We start from the raw sequence: 18482 nt of genomic DNA on the forward strand, positions 1-18482 counted from the left end.
TTCAATTTAATTATATTTTGAAAACCTATTCATACTTCCAAGTGGATTGACTATTTATAAATGGCTTTTTTGCCACAACATAAGGATTGATACGAATAATTAGTATTTAACAGTAATTTTGATTTAGAAATGGCAGAAGAGTTAAATAATGACAGCTCGGAGTCCGACACCTTTGAAGTGATTGATACAAATGGTATGTAATGGTCGAAAAGTTTATAATTTCTAGGATATTTTATATTTTATTTCTAGGATATTATGCAACTGTCATGTTTTATACTTGAACTTAAACCCCAATTATCTGGTCCCCAGTGCAATATACACATTATATTATACAGGGATCTACCACTTAACTTACCAGAAGTATAAATATTTCTTTAACATAGTAGTATAGGTAATCAAACTCTAATATTTACACAATTAGCCCAAACGCATCTTCTCTCAAGAATCCCTGTATCATTGTAATAATATTATATGCCCCATTTTATTGTGCTTCGTGTTCCAGGTTTCCCATATAATGGAATTGAAGTGTAGTAGGTTATGATCAAAGTTTTGTTGAGGTTTTAATAGAATTTTGAGGTAATGAGTTATATATTTTTTGGATTCAAATGGATCTAAGGGATAGGATAAATTGTATGGTTTAACTCTAGGCTGGAGTTTTGTTTGTGAATGAGGTGAAGTTATTGAGTAAAAATAGTAATGTAATATAAAGGTAGTATTCGTTAATAAGAACCTCTATATCTAATTACACTTATTTAAAAAACAGTTCCAAAAATATAGAATCACGTTATTATTTTATGTTAATATGTCACACATACACGTATATTATAATATAATATATATATATTTTATAATCAAACTTATAATAAAATATATTGATTGCTAAAAAACTACCTTTTTTAACTACAGTCATTAGAATCAGGTGTTATAGAATCACGTTATTATTTTATGTTAATATGTCACACATACACGGATATTATAATCAAACGTGATGAAAGAATGTACCACTTATCCTGTGATAATAATAATTTATTAAACATTACCTGCTCAGTCATGTTAACACTTATACAATTGTTGCTCAACTTGACAGAAACTACTCACTCCCAGGGACAAAAGGAAATCGCGGCATGTGCGGGATCGCGATTATTCACATTCTTTGCGACAAATTTTATATGTCATCTGTTTGGCTTGTCGCGGTACCGCAATTTTTGGCCAAAATAATCGCGATTTTCTTTTGTCCCTGCTCACTCCCAATATTACCAGGTCCAGTACAGATAATCAGAGATAATGGAGATCACACCTTTACGCTCTGTGAGAATGATCTGGCTACAATACTCATGGCAAAGAATCTCAAGGATACACCTGTTGTGGTGGTATCCGTCGCAGGTTTGTCCACTGTACACAGAATAATTAAATAATTAATTAATTAAAGAAAAATGTTTTTAGATGAAAAAGGCCCCTTGGATTACTGGGCAGTAGTATCCAAGTAGCCCAACAGGTATTATCAAAAATCATTACTTATTCAAGTACATTTTTACTCATTTAGTATGTTTAGATTAAACACTGCTAAGTATAAGTTTTATCTTAATAGCGGTGTTATTAAACTTTGATTTATTATCATCATTCTGATTAAACTGTTAACTCTTTGATTTTCATTCATACGTTGTGGTCTATATTTGTTATATGAACATGTTATTTCATTATGTGGATAATATAGTTCAAGGTAATCTAATTAACGCTAACTTGCCCTATTAGTTAGATGTTAGATGGTAAACTGACCACACGAAATTTACTATTCTTTTGAATGAGACATATAGATGTGTTCTCTGGGGGCTATAAACAGAAGCTGGGCTTCTTTAAGTGAACTACAAAGTGACTTAAAACTTAGCAAAACTGATTGTCTTTAAACTTTTAAACTTGCAGTATATCACTGTACAGTGTACAGTGTAGGTTCCCTTAAGACGAAGCACTATTCACTTGAATGTTGAGAGTATAATAAATGTTGAGGTGATGATTGCTGGAGTTAAACACGTGATCCTCCCACTATTGTACACAATGTACTGTGTACACAATGTACTGTGTACACAATGTATTGTGTACACTGTGATATATGATATCCGTAATTTAGCTTATAGTAACAAGAGATATTGGCATATTGGCATTACAATGAAGGTTTGACTAGTATTTTGTTTTTTAGGGAAATATTTGACTTGGGCGTTGTTTTTAACTATCCCTCGTTGAGAACTTTTATTTAATAAGTTTACAACAGTTCAATATTTTACATTAAACAATAGCTACAGTGTGCTACAGTGTGCCGATAAGTATTACCATATATCGTGTGTAGCCTATTGTAATAGCTTAACTTCAGCACACGGAATTATATTACACAACGCGAACGTAACATCACATACTTTATTTCTATGAGTATGATATATTATTACTATTAACTAACGTAAGATTAAGTACATAGTGTCACTGTGTTTATCATTGCACTGAAATGTAACAGTTTAATTTCTTGAATATAATCATGCTGTAAATCTCAAGATGAGTCAATTTTCAAGCATCTAAACCTACAATATTATATAATATGTAGTTCCTTCAGATGTGTAGACTGTAGAATTACCGGACTAACTTTTAATACTTTCAAGGCTGATTTATAAATTTCTCTCGAATTTTTCTGACATAAATAAGTTTAAGATTATTACATTGTCGAAGGAATAATTTCATTATAGGGATTATAAAGTTATAACTCTTGAAGCATCCTGAACAGAAATTACGGTTAATTATAAACTCGAATGATTTAGAAACTCCCAACTTTTGATAATAATAATTGTTGTAAAAACAAGAATTTCGCCGCGGTAACACCACACACGATCAAATTTCCCTACTGCCTACAATGTAATTGTTCTACTTTATTGTATCCCAGAGTGGTGTTTGGCGCACGTGATAATCGTTTATATTATATTAGGCGTGCAGAACTTGTAAAAATCTGCGCGCATCTGAAGTGTCGCCGTCGATCTGTATGTGGTTTGGTTGTAGATCATTTCATTTTTGCGCGGTTTTGTTTCGTGTTAACGATGCGTATCATGTCACGTCATATTATTGCATCGTATGCCAACTTTATTGACTGTAATCAACTATTCTGTTTGATGCTTACATCTACAGCACCATCGACTATCGACTATCGAGCCTTTGATTTTATATAGGATTCTTTAAAAGCATACCGCAATCTTGATCTTAGTTGCTCCTTGAATGTAAATGTAAAGTAACATCTTTTGTCAACTATGTTTTCGCTTTTTACCATTAAGTGTCGATCAACTGTTAAGTAATCAGCAACGAGTTTATCAGCTGATATCATAATTTAATTTGTTTCGACTTGCTGAATTTTATCACTCGGTAGTTTATTAAGCTTGTTTCACCAAAATAACACTTACATTGATGATTGATCATCTCTGATGACTAATATGCTATATTAATGAATAAGAGTGAATTGTAACCCGATGGAAACCTGTGTAACAGTCGTCAAGCACCAAAAACTGGTTGCTATGCCTGTAATTAATTAACACATAACAGGCGTCGCGCGCGCAAAATAGACTCCTTTTATACACATAATTATAGGGGAGTGGTCTATATTGCGAAGGAGCAGACTTTTGTCATCATCGCAGGTCCATCGGGATAGCTCATATATCCAAACCCGATTACTTATTCCCTACGATCTTTTTGCCTTCGGCAAGAGCAGGGAAAAAAATTTACATGGTACTTGAAAATACCGTTTCGTAATATATTATAATAGAAAGACGTTGCTTGGTCATAAACTCATCACATCGCACTCGAAATGTGATTATAAAATTATGTTATTGGCCATTTTTGTCACTGTATATTTTACAAATTGAATACATTAACCATGTAAGCGGAGGTTACTCCGCTATTCCTTTCTTGAACTTATAATTTGATAAAACAGCTACCAGATAATTCTTATTCTAGCTTTTCATCAAGTTGAAACAAATTCTCCGTATCAAGGAGCTAGGGTGTGGACACCTGGTTAAAACGTTTCCATCCCATACATTAATAATAATCATCAATAAATGTATTTAATTGCAGTTGTAAGAATATTTAAAATATAATACAATCACCATATTTCACTAACTAATTTCATCAGGAGCGTTCAGGAAAGGTAAATCCTTCCTGCTAGACTTCATCTTACGTTACCTGACCTGTGAGGGCCGTTCAGGGTGGATGGGGGATCCTGAAGAGGACCTCACTGGGTTCAAGTGGAGGGGCGGCACGAACAGGTCAGTAGTGGGGGGATGGTGGGGGGGGGCACTAACAGGTTAGTAGTGGGGAGGGGGGGCCGGGGGGCACTAATCGGTCAGTTTGAGGGGGGATGCACGAACAGGTTAGTAGTGGGGGGATGGTGGGGGGGGGGGCACTAACAGGTTAGTAGTGGGGAGGGGGGGCCGGGGGGCACTAATCGGTCAGTTTGAGGGGGGGGGACTAACCGGTAAGTAGTGGGGAGGGGGGCAATAACAGGTTAGTAGTGGGGGGCCGGGGGGGGGGGGGGGGTACTAACTGGTCAGTTTGAGGAGGCATCAATAGTTTAGTTGCCATGTTAAGAGTTCATTTTCTATTATAATTATGTCTAATTGTAATCTCACTTAACAGAACCCTATAATGTTAACAGGGAAACAAGTGGTATCTGGATTTGGGGACAGCCTTTCATCAGAACTAACCCTAGTACTGGAGAGAAGGTTTGTTTGTTTGTTTGTTTGTTTGTTTGTTTGTTTGTTTGTTTGTTTGTTTGTTTGTTTGTTTGTTTGTTTGTTTGTTTGTTTGTTTGTTTGTTTGTTTGTTTGTTTGTTTGTTTGTTTGTTTGTTTGTTTGTTTGTTTGTTTGTTTGTTTGTTTGTTTGTTTGTTTGTTTGTTTGTTTGTTTGTTTGTTTGTTTGTTTGTTTGTTTGTTTGTTTGTTTGTTTGTTTGTTTGTTTGTTTGTTTGTTTGTTTGTTTGTTTGTTTGTTTGTTTGTTTGTTTGTTTGTTTGTTTGTTTGTTTGTTTGTTTGTTTGTTTGTTTGTTTGTTTGTTTGTTTGTTTGTTTGTTTGTTTGTTTGTTTGTTTGTTTGTTTGTTTGTTTGTTTGTTTGTTTGTTTGTTTGTTTGTTTGTTTGTTTGTTTGTTTGTTTGTTTGTTTGTTTGTTTGTTTGTTTGTTTGTTTGTTTGTTTGTTTGTTTGTTTGTTTGTTTGTTTGTTTGTTTGTTAGGACAACTACAATATGGCTCCGAAATCGAACCATTTTTATAACCGTTTTGACAATTTGCAATGGTATTGATCCATTGTGTAATAGTGAGAACTACGACTATTTTAGGTAATAATAAGTCAGACCCCTGTCAAAACATTAGTAATAGCGAACTGTGCGAACTGTAATAACTAATATGATTGAAATGTGTTACCCTGATTAACAAATTACACAGCTATATCTCTATATTGCTGATTAACAAATAACACAGGTAGCTATATTGCTGATGGATACACAGGGCACATTCGATAACCAGGCAATAGTGAGGGATAGCGCCACGATATTTGCTCTATCGACCATGTTGAGTAGCATACAGATCTTCAACATTTCCCAGGTAATTATACGCTAATTAGAGAGTAATTAGATGCTAATTAGAAGGTTATTATAGGCTAATTAGAGGCTATCATTCTATTGTTCAATTATTTCATTATTCGATTTATCAAATATTGGTGGTCCATTTACGACGGTTTAACTTTTTTTCCGTCTTGTGGTACCTAAATATCTTAATGATTTTAAAAGGCGTTTGCATACCAATAAATGTATAATATCTCATACAATCAATGATATATTTATAGGTTAAGTGCAATGTACTCTATTACTTATACAACATGTCAAACTATAAAAGACAATGTATAACTATAATGTATAAAGCGGGGTTTGCGTGTTAAATCAGCGCAAATCGTGGTTAAACTGTAATTACAATACTGCTATAAGACTGAAATCCCCTGAGGGTCACACCCTATCCCGCCTTGTTAATAACACTGTTGTACGCTATAATAATAATATAGCGATTTAACTTGTTGGTTTCCTTACACTTAGTAGGCTCTTCTTTTTACTTTTAACTTGTTATCTGGTACAAGCTGAAAAATATGTTATCTGGTACTAGGCACAAGCTGCAAAATATGGTGTCTTATGTTTCAAATCTGCTACATGTAAATGTAAGGGAGTAAGACAATACGATTTAACACATGAGTTTAATGGTGATGTATCACGTACACTGAGTTACATACACTTCCGTACACGCGTTAGTCACGTGTTAGTCACGTGTCTGTCACGTGTCTGTCACGTGTCTGTCACGTGTCTGTGCACGTGTTAGTCACGTGTCTGTCACGTGTCTGTGCACGTGTCAGGCTAGCATTCTCATTAAACTATATAAAAAAATAAGTATAAAGAATAAGGAAAAGGAACGGGAATGAAGCCAATACCAGAAGTGAAACCCCACCAAAGAATAATTGATCCTTAGGTAGACCTGGTGAAATAAAGTAACTGAACTGTAAGTTTAAGAAAAGACGGAGGGAATAAAGGAGAGAGGAAATAATGTTATGTGAACATCATCAGCAGATGACTTGGCACACCGGTTTCGGGGGTTTAATACCTGTACCGGTTTAATGTGCCAAGACCCCCTAGCAATCACTCGTCAGTGATCACCTGTTCACGTTAAATGTGATGTCAAGGATGTCGCTGACATCAAGTATACTGTATTTGTACAGAATACTAGGTCGGTCTTTCAGAAGCTTTCTGAATTTACTCTTCAGGAGTCTGTCATTATAACATCTTGAAAGAAGTGTCCTATAAAGGGTGTTGGTAGAACACAGAAAAGAATCAAGGTCAGAGATAATGGAAGAGTAACGAAGGACCTGACCGTAAAAAACATTATAACCAACAGAAGAGGAAATATTACTGTTAGGAAAGGTGTACATGACCACAGGAAAGTTGAAGTCATCAAGTTTGTTGTAAAGCTTGGTGGCGACGTGTCCGGAGTTATTCATCGAGATGTTGATGTCGAGATAGTTTACGGACTTATTGTCGTCACCACTCCTCTCCATAAGCAGGTCAGGTGGATAAATGGACCTGATTAGGTTAGAGAAATGCAAATAGTTCATGGTGTTGAGGTCGTCGACATATCTGCAGTTTCTTGAGAGGAGCTTAGCGAGACCGAACTTCTTTTCTTTGATTAGGCGTGTCATGTAGTTGAATTCACATTTCCCTAGCGAAAGATCAGCGAACTGGCTACTAGAATTCCCTCCCATGGGAATGCCTTTCGTTTGTCTTAAAATCTGATCCCCAAAACAAACAAAAGTGTTAAACAGAATAAATGTAATAGCTGTTTTGAGTTTATCAGCAGAAAAACATAAGTATCCGTTATATTCCTTTTTAGAGAAAAAATTGTTGTTCTTATACAGAGAAACACAAATAAATTTATTCGTATTACTAAAGAGGAGATCTATTAGCTCGAAAAGCAGTGACTGTACAACCTGAAGGTCTAGATTGGTATACAGAGTGGTAAAGTCGTATACCTGCATATTAAAAATCTCTAGTCTAGGCAGCCTTTCCAGGAACTGTTTAGAGCTGTTGATGCTCCAGTCGCAGTTAATTCCAGTATTGTTGTAGATAGAGTTGCAGTATTTGGAAAAGTATTCTTTTAAAACTTTTAAAGCTTTGTTGACTACAACTGATATCTGCTTAGTGGTACATTTACTGGCCCCAGCTATAAATCTAGACTTATAAGGATTCTTGTGAAGTTTAGGAATCCAAAAGATTCTCGGTAGACAAAGGTTGTCCTCAGAAACACGAATATTAAAGTTATCTTTAATGAAGTTCACATGTTCCTGAATAATATCATCCTCTACAGAGTTAACCGGATGATAAGTAGAATTGCCACGACACTCTAGAGAAGTGAGATCGTAGCCAAGTTCGTTGAGAAGGGTTAAAAGATAAAACTTCTTGCAGACAAAAACATAATTATTTGAAGCTTTATCTACGGAGCAAATAATAAAAGAAGAAGAAAGACTGTCGAGATAAGATTTAACATCATCCCTTTGTAGAATGGAATTGTAGGGAGTGAAGTTATTAGGGGAGGAGGAGAGGAAGTTAAGGCGATTGGTGAAGATCCGGGAGACCTCATCTTTCCAATCCTGGAATTCCAAACATGAAAGTCCATGTTTCCTAGCCATACGGGTGGCGAAGTTGGCTGAACACTCGTTGAGGCTCTCCAAGATTTGCTCAGGAGGAACAGACACAGGTTCCCTAAATTTGGTACCGTAACTCATGATGCCTCTTAAATCCTCGTGCTCAATGAAAGCAAGGTCACCGGTGATGATGTGGCCTCGAGGCTGATAGCAATAAGGGTTACTGGAACAGGGGCAATCACCTTCCAGGATGGAGGAAATAGTAGTATTATCAAGTGATTTAAGGAATCTATTATAATTAAAAAGCTTACGCCCGACAGGAATATCGTACTTATAGTAAACTTTTAAGGGAAGGAAAGGCGTAAGGTTTGGAGGGAGAAGAGTCAAGATCCTAGAGTCACGAATGACTGATTCTATTCGGAGTTTATCAAATATTTTAGAACAATAGTGAAAAGTGATAAACTCGCTATTAACAGAGGTGATATTAGGAGAAGAAGTGCTGTCTTGGCCAGCAAAAGATTGTATAACAAGGAAAATGGCTCCAGATTTGCAGAGGGAATGAGAGCTAAGTTGCTTGAGCTCGCCTTTTTGAAGGCTACTTATATCTTTATAAAAGTTGTATTTGCTTTCAGACATTTTTCTTTTTAAACTTTCATACTTATTGTCAATCTCTCTTAAAGTGAGAGTCCTTTTGTATATTCTATCTTCATGGCTTTTGTTTTTCTTTTTTCTGCCATGTCCTCTTTTATATCTTTTTATTTTACTTTTAAAATAAATATCGTTAAAGTTGCTTTTAGAAATATTACCAGAACCTTTTATGTTGTCATTGAGACCTAGAGGGTGAGCAGTGCTCAGGAGATTAATCCAAAGAAGTTCCCTGTCAGCTAAGGCCAGACGAGGGTCTTCAGTAGAGGAAGGGTCAATAAAATCAATAATTTGAATGGAGGCGTCATGAAAATTATGACCGGGAGTATTAAAGTGGTCATGGACAAAGGAGGATTTGCCGGCTTTAACCGAAGCACGGTGTCCATTCATGCGTTCATTAAGGCGCTGTTCTGTGAGCCCAACATATTGAATACCACAAGAACAAGTGAGGAGATAGATAATAGAAGAAGATTTACAAGAAAAGGATTCAGAGTGAGTTAACATGAAAGAGTTATTAGTAACGTAACTGGTGAAAATATTACTTGACCTGAATGGTTTACAGGTGAGACATCTTGACTTATTACACGGTGTTATATCAGGGGAAATAATACTGTTGGGATGAATCCAAGTGTTGGATGTGATGTTATATATTTTATTTCCTTTCTTAAGTCAAGAATTTACAGGACAAACTTAACAGCCGACTCCAACTGAAAAAGCCCTGGGAACCATCACCAACCAGATGCCTTGGGGCTGCCAAGGTTAAGCGGGCGTTAGGTGACATGAACTAATGTTCTCCCACTGTCACAGTGCAGCCAAGCAGAGTGCTGTTGTTCCAAGAACACTCTTTATAACCGGATCACACACTGCCGCTGCTTCTCGTACCGTAGCTAGGGCGGGCAGCTCAACAAATACAGTGTATTTGTTGTACAATGTACTGTCGTCATTAAAACCAGAGACTTAATGTCTGGATGCATAAAGATAGAGAGTAAAGATCGTAATTCTAAACTGCGTGTAATGTATGATGTTGTGTTAGAATGGTAACATTTCTCTAGTATTAGCATCAGCCTACAAGTTGTATAATCTTACTGTATAACTAAGCGCGGTATGTTAGGAATTCTGATTGCCGCTTAATTATCGTGATAACGTAGTATACATAACAATCAGCTAATAGAACAGTTGCTATATTACAACGTATTTCTACTGTCCAATACAGTCCTGCTAGTTATAATTACCTATACTAACTGAGCCATAGTAATAGTAATAGTAATAGTAATAGTAATACTGTAATAGAGCAAGGTATTGGAGTATATCTGCTGCCGAAACAGTGCACTGATATCATTAAATGTACTACAGTCCTTGTATTTGAAAACAATGTATAAATGCTAAATTTGGGTGTATTGTTTTACATGTCATTATCTTGACTTATCTGGGATTTAAAGTGGAACAGCAACCACCGCTTAGGCCTTAGAGTATAAAATTGTATTGTGTTCTACAGTCTTACCGAATTACTCTTCTTAATTAATAATTTCTAGCTGAAATTATTCTTTATAATTTACCGTTAATTGGGTAATAACCATTTTAATTAGATAATAACCTTTTTAATTAGATAATAACGTGTTTCAGCAAATAAGCGAAGATGATTTGCAGCACCTTCACCTCTTTACTGATTACGGTAGATTGGCCATGCAGGACGATAGTGACGACTCAAAATGCAAGCCATTCCAAGTTAGCTCAATATTCTAAATTATATATTTAAACTTCCTTTTTTTTTCAGATTTTTGTCTGACTTCCAGGAAACGTGTGGTTGAGCAACACTTTTTCTTACACGTCATTATAATTTTATTGATAAAGTTGATCTACACTTTATGGTTTAATCAGTATTCTGATAATATCTTACCAAGGCGAGTTAGATAGATGTGGATTCTGGTGGGGAGGCATATTTTCTTGAGACGTGACAGCTCCTCACCAAAATTAACTTCTATGAACATATCATTTACAGAGGTTAGAATTTCTGATCAGAGATTGGGCATTTGAATACGAGTTTGAACTGGGAGCTTCTGGTGGAAAGAACTACTTGAACAAAATACTTGCTGTAAGTTTCAAACTGAGAATTTGTGGCAACTTGCCATCTAATCCTTCTGCATATCGTCATTATTGGCATCGTCATTTTCTCCACAAGATTGATTTGTAAAGCTTTTTGGCGCAATGCAGTAAGCCGCCATGACAAAATTGTATTAAAATTACCTGGCATTTCGCGCTGAAAAACGCGCGTCGTCCTTTTCAAAATTAGCTGGCAAAAATCGTTTATCCCATCAATCGACGAAACCAGAGCTCTAGCAGCACTTGAAATATCACCCATTAATTAAGTACCCTACCTAATTACTTAATTAAATACTCTATCCAGGTATCAGAAAACCAGCACGAAGAGCTAATGGAGGTACGTCACCACATAACCAACTGTTTTGCAGATGTGGGGTGTTTCCTGCTCCCATACCCCGGCCGAACTGTCGCTTCTAAACCTCAGTTTACTGGCAGATTAGCAGGTGAGCTGCATTTTTACACTTTTAATCAGCTCAGATACATGTAGATATACTACTGACTAGACGGTTTTATGGGTGGTTACCATCAAACATTAACCTCGTTTATAATGGGACAAAGTTAATAAACATGGTGAAGAAGAAGAGTTGATTTATAAATTGTAATTATTATTAACTGGCTTGTTAATAAACATTGTGAAGAAGAAGAGTTAATTTATATAATGTAATTATTATTAACTGGCTTGGTGTTACCACTTACCATCTTGCTACCTCGCAGATATGGAGGGTGATTTTGCGAGTGGCATAGAGAAGCTTATACCTTACTACTTACACGAGGAAACGTTGCAGTCCAAGAAGATTCATGGTCAGACATTGAAGGGCAAAGATTTACTTCATTATTTCAAGGTTAGTTTTAAAATTTATTTCAATCTTTTAATAGTCATGCTGAAATATTTTGTCGTTTTTCTGATTTATCTGGATGTTGATGTTCGTTCATCACCATATTTTTTACTAACATGTCGTCGTGCTATTCTTCATGAGCCATGATACTATTTCTACCAATTTAATCAGAGCTACGTTGAGATCTACCAACAAGACACCCTGCCAGAGCCAATGACAATGCTAAGAGCCACAGCTGAAGCAAACAACCTCTCAGCGCTTGCTTCTGCTCAGGAGAAATACACTGAGAATATGGAAAAGGTAACATTTTTGTTGCTGTATATCACACATCTATTCTGCAGAAAATCACATCTATTTTAGAGAAAATGAACACTTGCTCTTGTTTGATAAATTTTGGATTAATATCCTGATCTAATTTGTATTTGACACCTTCCCCTCGCTTTGTTCGGATCTGGTATAGTACATCTCTCGGCACACTATTACTGATGTAAAAAACAAGTGTTCCTTTTTAAAGCTCGTATAATTGGATCACTCAGTCACTCAAAATCGTCAGCGATCTAATTTATTTGTAACACCCTTGCTTTGCTCGGATGCTTCTATTTCTCCTTTAAAGCTCTTTTAAAGAGTTTCAAAACTTTAAAGTTGGTAAAAAATTGTAAATTCCACCCACGTCAGACGTAAACATGCACGCTATCGCCAAAGTAGCCTAATAACCCATCGTGTTTCAGAAAGTTGGTGGTGATCATGGGTACCTAAACGACACTGATATGCTCACCCAACACGCAGAATCTATCGACCTGGCTGAGAAAGAGTTCAACAGCACCAGGAAAATGGGTGGCGCCGAGCTCAGGTATGGTAATGTTATTATTTATATTACTTATATTTATATTACTTATATTTATATTACTTATATTATATATTTATGTTACTTATATTACCATGAGAGACGACAGCATTGGGAAATACCGAATTGTAAGACTAGAATGCCCTTAGTCACTGAGAAGGAACTACTCGTATATATTGATCAGTTATTGTCGCATTAACAAATCTCAATCGCAGCTGAGGGTATTATTAGGACGACAGAACTGGATTTTTCTAATTCAAGATTTATATAATATATATAAAATATATTAAAATGTAATACAAACTGAAAACAAAGTTATCGCAATTAAACAGATCATTATGCCGCTTTTATAAATCACTGCACGTGCGCGTAGATGTCGCCCAATCTACACATGCGGTCACAGCGTGTGCACGTTAATCTACACGTGCGGTCACAGCGTGTGCACGTTAATCTACACGTGCGGACGTTAATCTACACGTGCGGTCACAGCGTGTGCACGTTAATCTACACGTGCGGTCACAGCGCGTGCACGTTAATCTACACGTGCGGTCACAGCGTGTGCACGTTAATCTACACGTGCGGTCACAGCGTGTGCACGTTAATCTACACGTGCGGTCACAGCGTGTGCACGTTAATCTACACGTGCGGTCACAGCGTGTGCACGTTAATCTACACGTGCGGTCACAGCGCGTGCACGTTAATCTACACGTGCGGTCACAGCGTGTGCACGTTAATCTGCACGTGCAGTCACAGCGTGTGCACGTAAATCTGCACGTGCGGTAACAGCGTGTGCACGTTAATCTACACGTGCGGTCACAGCGTGTGCACGTTAATCTACACGTGCGGTCACAGCGCGTGCACGTTAATCTGCACGTGCGGTCACAGCGTGTGCACGTTAATCTACACGTGCGGACGTTAATCTACACGTGCGGTCACAGCGTGTGCACGTTAATCTACACGTGCGGTCACAGCGCGTGCACGTTAATCTACACGTGCGGTCACAGCGTGTGCACGTTAATCTACACGTGCGGTCACAGCGTGTGCACGTTAATCTACACGTGCGGTCACAGCGTGTGCACGTTAATCTACACGTGCGGTCACAGCGTGTGCACGTTAATCTACACGTGCGGTCACAGCGCGTGCACGTTAATCTACACGTGCGGTCACAGCGTGTGCACGTTAATCTGCACGTGCAGTCACAGCGTGTGCACGTAAATCTGCACGTGCGGTAACAGCGTGTGCACGTTAATCTGCACGTGCGGTCACAGCGTGTGCACGTTAATCTGCACGTGCGGTCACAGCGTGTGCACGTTAATCTGCACGTGCGGTCACAGCGTGTGCACGTTAATCTGCACGTGCGGTCACAGCGTGTGCACGTTAATCTGCACGTGCGGTCACAGCGTGTGCACGTTAATCTGCACGTGCGGTCACAGCGTGTGCACGTTAATCTGCACGTGCGGTCACAGCGTGTGCACGTTAATCTGCACGTGCGGTCACAGCGTGTGCACGTTAATCTGCACGTGCGGTCACAGATTCTACCAAACGACATTTCTGAATTGAATAATATTTAACCCTCAGTAAGACATTCCTGGAGAAGCTAGAGAAGTATATGGAGGACCAGTTCCAGCAGTACACTAAGATAAACGAGAGTAAAAACATATTCAAGTCTGCCCGGACACCTATAACCCTCTTTATCGTGTTGGCTGTTGCTTACGTTGCTCATGTGAGTATTATTAATGCTTTTCAAACAAAGTTACATCGAATTCTTCATTTAGCGCATCCTGGGTTTGGACAGGATATGCCCGTTTAAAATATTTCCATCACGTTACATTACATAATTCTCAATAAATGTAATAGATTTGTAGTGTTGTAATTAGTTAAAAACATTGTGAGTAATGTGTAGGATCGGAGGGTTTGTGATTGTATGAATATTGAGAAGTAACATCGGTGTTAGACATCCTGTTGTTACACCGTTACACCCTGTCGTTACACCCTGTTGTTACCCCCTGTCGTTACACCCTGTCGTTACCCCCAGGGAATCCTGAAGGCAGTGTACCTGGGTCCACTAGCGATGGTGTGTAACGCAGTGTTCTGGGGAGCCATGTCCACGCTAGGTGTCTGGATAACCCTCAAGTGGAGAGCTGAACATCAGGAAGTAGCGGAGCGTATAGATCACGTGGCCGAGATGATCTGGGAACAGGTAGGGTTTGTTGCCAGCATCTATTACGGCGGTTTTATATTGTTATTACGTGCTATTTTCATTGTCACGACGCATTTGTTGTTACTTTTAAGATTGAGAATATTATTCTGATTATTTCTTGTTTCTTGATAACACAGCAGAACTGATTGATTGATGGATGACTTTTGTAAAGCATGAGTTCTACAATTCTTAGCTTTTAGTGTAATGAATGTATGATTATTCATGTAATCACTATCAGGGGACTGGGGATTTTATCATAAATTATAACTGATTATATTCGTTATTTGATCACAATTTTACCGTATATTTGCTAGGGCGGATTGGAAAGAATGTTTTGAATGTGGTGGGGTAGGTTGATTGTACCACAGCACAGCTATTTTGTTTTATCTGAGTGATATTTTGCAGGGTGGCCCAGAATCTAAAGCAATTTTCATATCTTTTAACTTTTGTAAACAGCTAAGTTAGAAGATGTCAATGTTGATGAAATAAGCGCTTTACAATCTACTTGCTGTGGATTCTGGGCCACCTTTAGAATCGTGTCCGAGCCACCATTGTGTACGTACCAGTGGTATGAACAACTGGTACGCACTACGCACCAGTGGTACGAACCAAGGAAGTGGTACTACCACTTCCTTGTGGTAGTTTGGAGCGTGTAGTTGAAATGATTTCAATGGTACGCCACACAACACAACAGTGACCGTTGAGGTGATAGTGACCAGTGGCATGATTATATAACTCTTACACTATGTATTCTTTAAGACTAAACACATTTGTCTTGATATGATACTAGAGACTCTATGATACTTGATCTTGAAAACTATAATGTTGTCGTATGAAGTTGGGGTCTTATATTATCACTGAAACTATCGAAAAACTAAGAGAAAACTGGAGTCTAGAAATACTTATTTATCTCACAGACCAACTTCATTGAACAACGAATCAGATATAATGTGTATACTAACTCAATAGTCAGCTGAAATATGCAAAGTATCATATTTCGTTGACTTCTTGTTTCTTACCTTGGGGGTCGTTCATTTATAACGTCATCACTGAAGGGTGAGGAGATTTCAAAATGATGACGCGGCTCATATAATTTCTAAACGGTTTTGGTACTGGTAAACAATATGAAGTCGAGGGTTTCCAAACAGTTTAAAAGTGATGACGTAACACAATATTTGAACGGTTCTTTCTATCTTCTTTATTGGCTGTGCTTTGTTTCTAACTCTACCTAGCACCTTATTTCCAGTGTTCTCAATAAATAGTGTTATAGTGTTGAGTAAAACTTGTGTATCTCTGTTTTACTCTGAGAAAGAGGTGTTAACCTGCGTGAACTTTAGTTTTGCTTACTCTTAATTACTTAATTAATTACTTAATTACTTAATTAATTACTTAATTAATTACTTAATTAATTACTTAATTAATTACTTAATTAATTACTTAATTAATTATTTAATTAATTACTTAATTAATTACTTAATTAACTGATCGTTATAATGGCGGACTTCACATGAGCATATATTGCTCAAATATTTAAATTTGAAACGTCTTTCCCCTCCACCATAATCTTTCCGCCCGTCCATCGATTAGCATAGACTTCTCTTTTCACGATAACCCGTGCCTTTATAGCGACAACGAACTATTTTAAAAACTCTTATTATCATCTACAGTACTAATAATTAGTAACCTATTACCTAATACTGATAATTAGTAGTAATTAGTAACTTGATAATGTCTATTTCAGGGTCTGACGCCATTCTACGGGTTAGTGGTAGCTGCCGGAACAACAGCAGCAATAAAGCATGCTCAAGCAGCACAACAAAGGAGCAAATCTAAAAAATCTTAGGACCATGGGGGGCTGATGTTTGATTTAATTAGTCGTTTTAGGATTTTTTTTGCTATCAGGATTTGGGTGCCTAGATGTTGAGTTTGATTTTGAATATTCCATTTCATTTTTCTTTCCTGGATTGCCCGCGCTAATTAACAAATTTAACTTTTTGTAAAATTTTAGCCGGCACTTGAGTTCACTTCGAAAATATCCGGTTTTGAGGGTCAAACTTTACTCTGGTACCGATGTAAAGGGATGCTATGTTAGTAAGAGTGATTTGTGAATTGTGATATAACAATAAATGTAACAATTTGAGGCTTGCTTTGTGTGAGTTTATATAAATCCTAGCTAATCTAATTAAGACGCTAATTGATGCCTAATTGGTGCTCTTAAATTGATTATCTAGGCCTTTTGATTACTAAATTTACCTCAGATAGATTTCTTAGATCTGCTGGGTCAGAAACCTTTACAGTAAATTTTTATCGCATTTCCCCCCAGCCCGGGCTTGGCTGCTCCCCTTTTACCATCTTTTCTAAAACTAATTATATAATTATACAATTATATCTATTAATAGATTGTAATTACAAATACCTTTGTTAGTTCTATGTTGTAAGAGAAAAGCATAAGATTTGCTCCTGGTACTAGAATTAATTTCAATTCTGAAAAATAAACTTCTAACGACGCGTTGATACTTTCATGCTTTATAATATGGGGTCGTTCACATATTACGTATTCAGCTGAGGAGGGGGGGGGGGGGGGGGGGGTTTCCGAATGATTACGCTAGTGTAATTTTGACACAATAGCTATGTGTAAAACTGATTACGGAGGGGGCGGGGGGGGGGGGACTGGGGAGGGGGTTAAACATGTTCCAAAAAATGGTAACGTAATATGTGAACGACCCCTATGGAGCAAGTCTTTGATTTAAAAATGATTTGATAACATCTGTCTATTGAATGCTTTTTAATTTATTGTTTAATCTTGACAAAATTTCCTTTTCGATTTATATTTAACAAGTACGGTGGTGCAGTGCACATTCTGTTTACAAGGAGCTATTTTCTGAAAATTTGTATCTAATAATTATAAGCTAATACACAAAGTGTTATCAACACAATTTATTTTAAAATAATAATGAACGCTCCTAAAAAATTATTGACTATCAAGAAATTCGTGATTACTTTCACTTAAAAATACCATGTTGTACAGATTTTGTGTTAACACTACACCACTGTTAAGATAAAAATCTATTACTTTCATGACGGAAAAACGTGTGATTTTATGTCGGCCAAAATTTGAAATTGTAAACTCCAATATTTTGTTTTGTCTTCAATTACAAAATTCCCAATTCCTTTGGTGCTCCCAATATACTAGATCGCAAGTAAATTTAAATTAATAATAATATTGAGTACGATTTTTTGTTTTATATAGCATGCGTTGGCTATAAAAAAGTCAGTTTGTACATAAAGAATTAAGGAAACTTTTACTAAGGAGAAAGTATATTTGAGTAATAATTTGCGTGTTAGGCAATTAATTAATCGATTAATTGCCTAATTAAATAATTAGGCATGCCATTTAATAGGCAACACTTGTCATGTAGTGATTATGTTTGAATATTGGATAAAATTAAAATGCTTATACTATTTAATTTTGTGAGTTAAAAAACTTCTTTTGAATGCTTGTCCAAATAATCAAATTTGAAGTACAAAGTAAAAAATATTATTAACATTTAGTTAAAAGATTCAGAAATAAAATGATTAGTCTTCGAGTTTATACAATCAAGAAATTCAAAATTAACTTACAGATATCTTATAAACAATTCAAACCATTCTTTAGTAAAATT

At 36.7% G+C, this 18482-nt stretch overlaps 2 protein-coding genes across 3 annotated transcripts in view; one reads left to right on the plus strand and one right to left on the minus strand.

Annotated features, from left to right (window-relative positions):
* Positions 1–14490, minus strand: part of LOC134824093 (glutaminyl-peptide cyclotransferase-like) — a 37460-nt gene extending 22970 nt beyond the window's left edge. The window contains exon 1 of the mRNA XM_063835808.1: positions 14455–14490. The gene's annotated coding sequence lies outside the window, so the exon portion shown is untranslated. The remainder of the gene's footprint in view (positions 1–14454) is intronic.
* On the plus strand, positions 125–17307 carry LOC134824092 (atlastin-1-like). 2 transcript variants are annotated; one of them, XM_063835806.1, is made up of 15 exons: positions 125–193; positions 1261–1383; positions 4157–4289; positions 4679–4745; positions 5498–5620; positions 10464–10565; positions 10840–10932; positions 11245–11383; positions 11655–11782; positions 11948–12076; positions 12505–12626; positions 14199–14343; positions 14656–14820; positions 15135–15168; positions 16562–16644. In XM_063835806.1, exons 1-14 carry the CDS (start codon positions 130–132, stop codon positions 15156–15158), a joined length of 1557 nt encoding a protein of 518 aa, XP_063691876.1. In that variant the 5' UTR covers positions 125–129; the 3' UTR covers positions 15159–15168; positions 16562–16644. The 2 variants fall into 2 exon arrangements, with proteins under 2 accessions (XP_063691876.1, XP_063691875.1); XM_063835805.1 differs by lacking the exon at positions 15135–15168 and having other exon boundaries at positions 16562–17307.
* Positions 17308–18482: the final 1175 nt, after the last annotated feature.

The sequence above is a fragment of the Bolinopsis microptera genome, chromosome 12, assembly GCF_026151205.1.
Source record: "Bolinopsis microptera isolate Bmic1 chromosome 12, MBARI_Bmic_1.0, whole genome shotgun sequence".
Taxonomy (NCBI): Eukaryota; Metazoa; Ctenophora; class Tentaculata; order Lobata; family Bolinopsidae; genus Bolinopsis; species Bolinopsis microptera.

Coding starts and splice junctions, on each gene's coding strand:
- LOC134824092 (XM_063835805.1), top strand. CDS start 130: ATGGCAGAAGAGTTAAATAATGACAGCTCGGAGTCCGACACCTTTGAA. Junction 4,290..4,678: donor TGGAGGGGCGGCACGAACAG/GTCAGTAGTGGG, acceptor TAATGTTAACAG/GGAAACAAGTGGTATCTGGA. Junction 12,077..12,504: donor ACACTGAGAATATGGAAAAG/GTAACATTTTTG, acceptor ATCGTGTTTCAG/AAAGTTGGTGGTGATCATGG.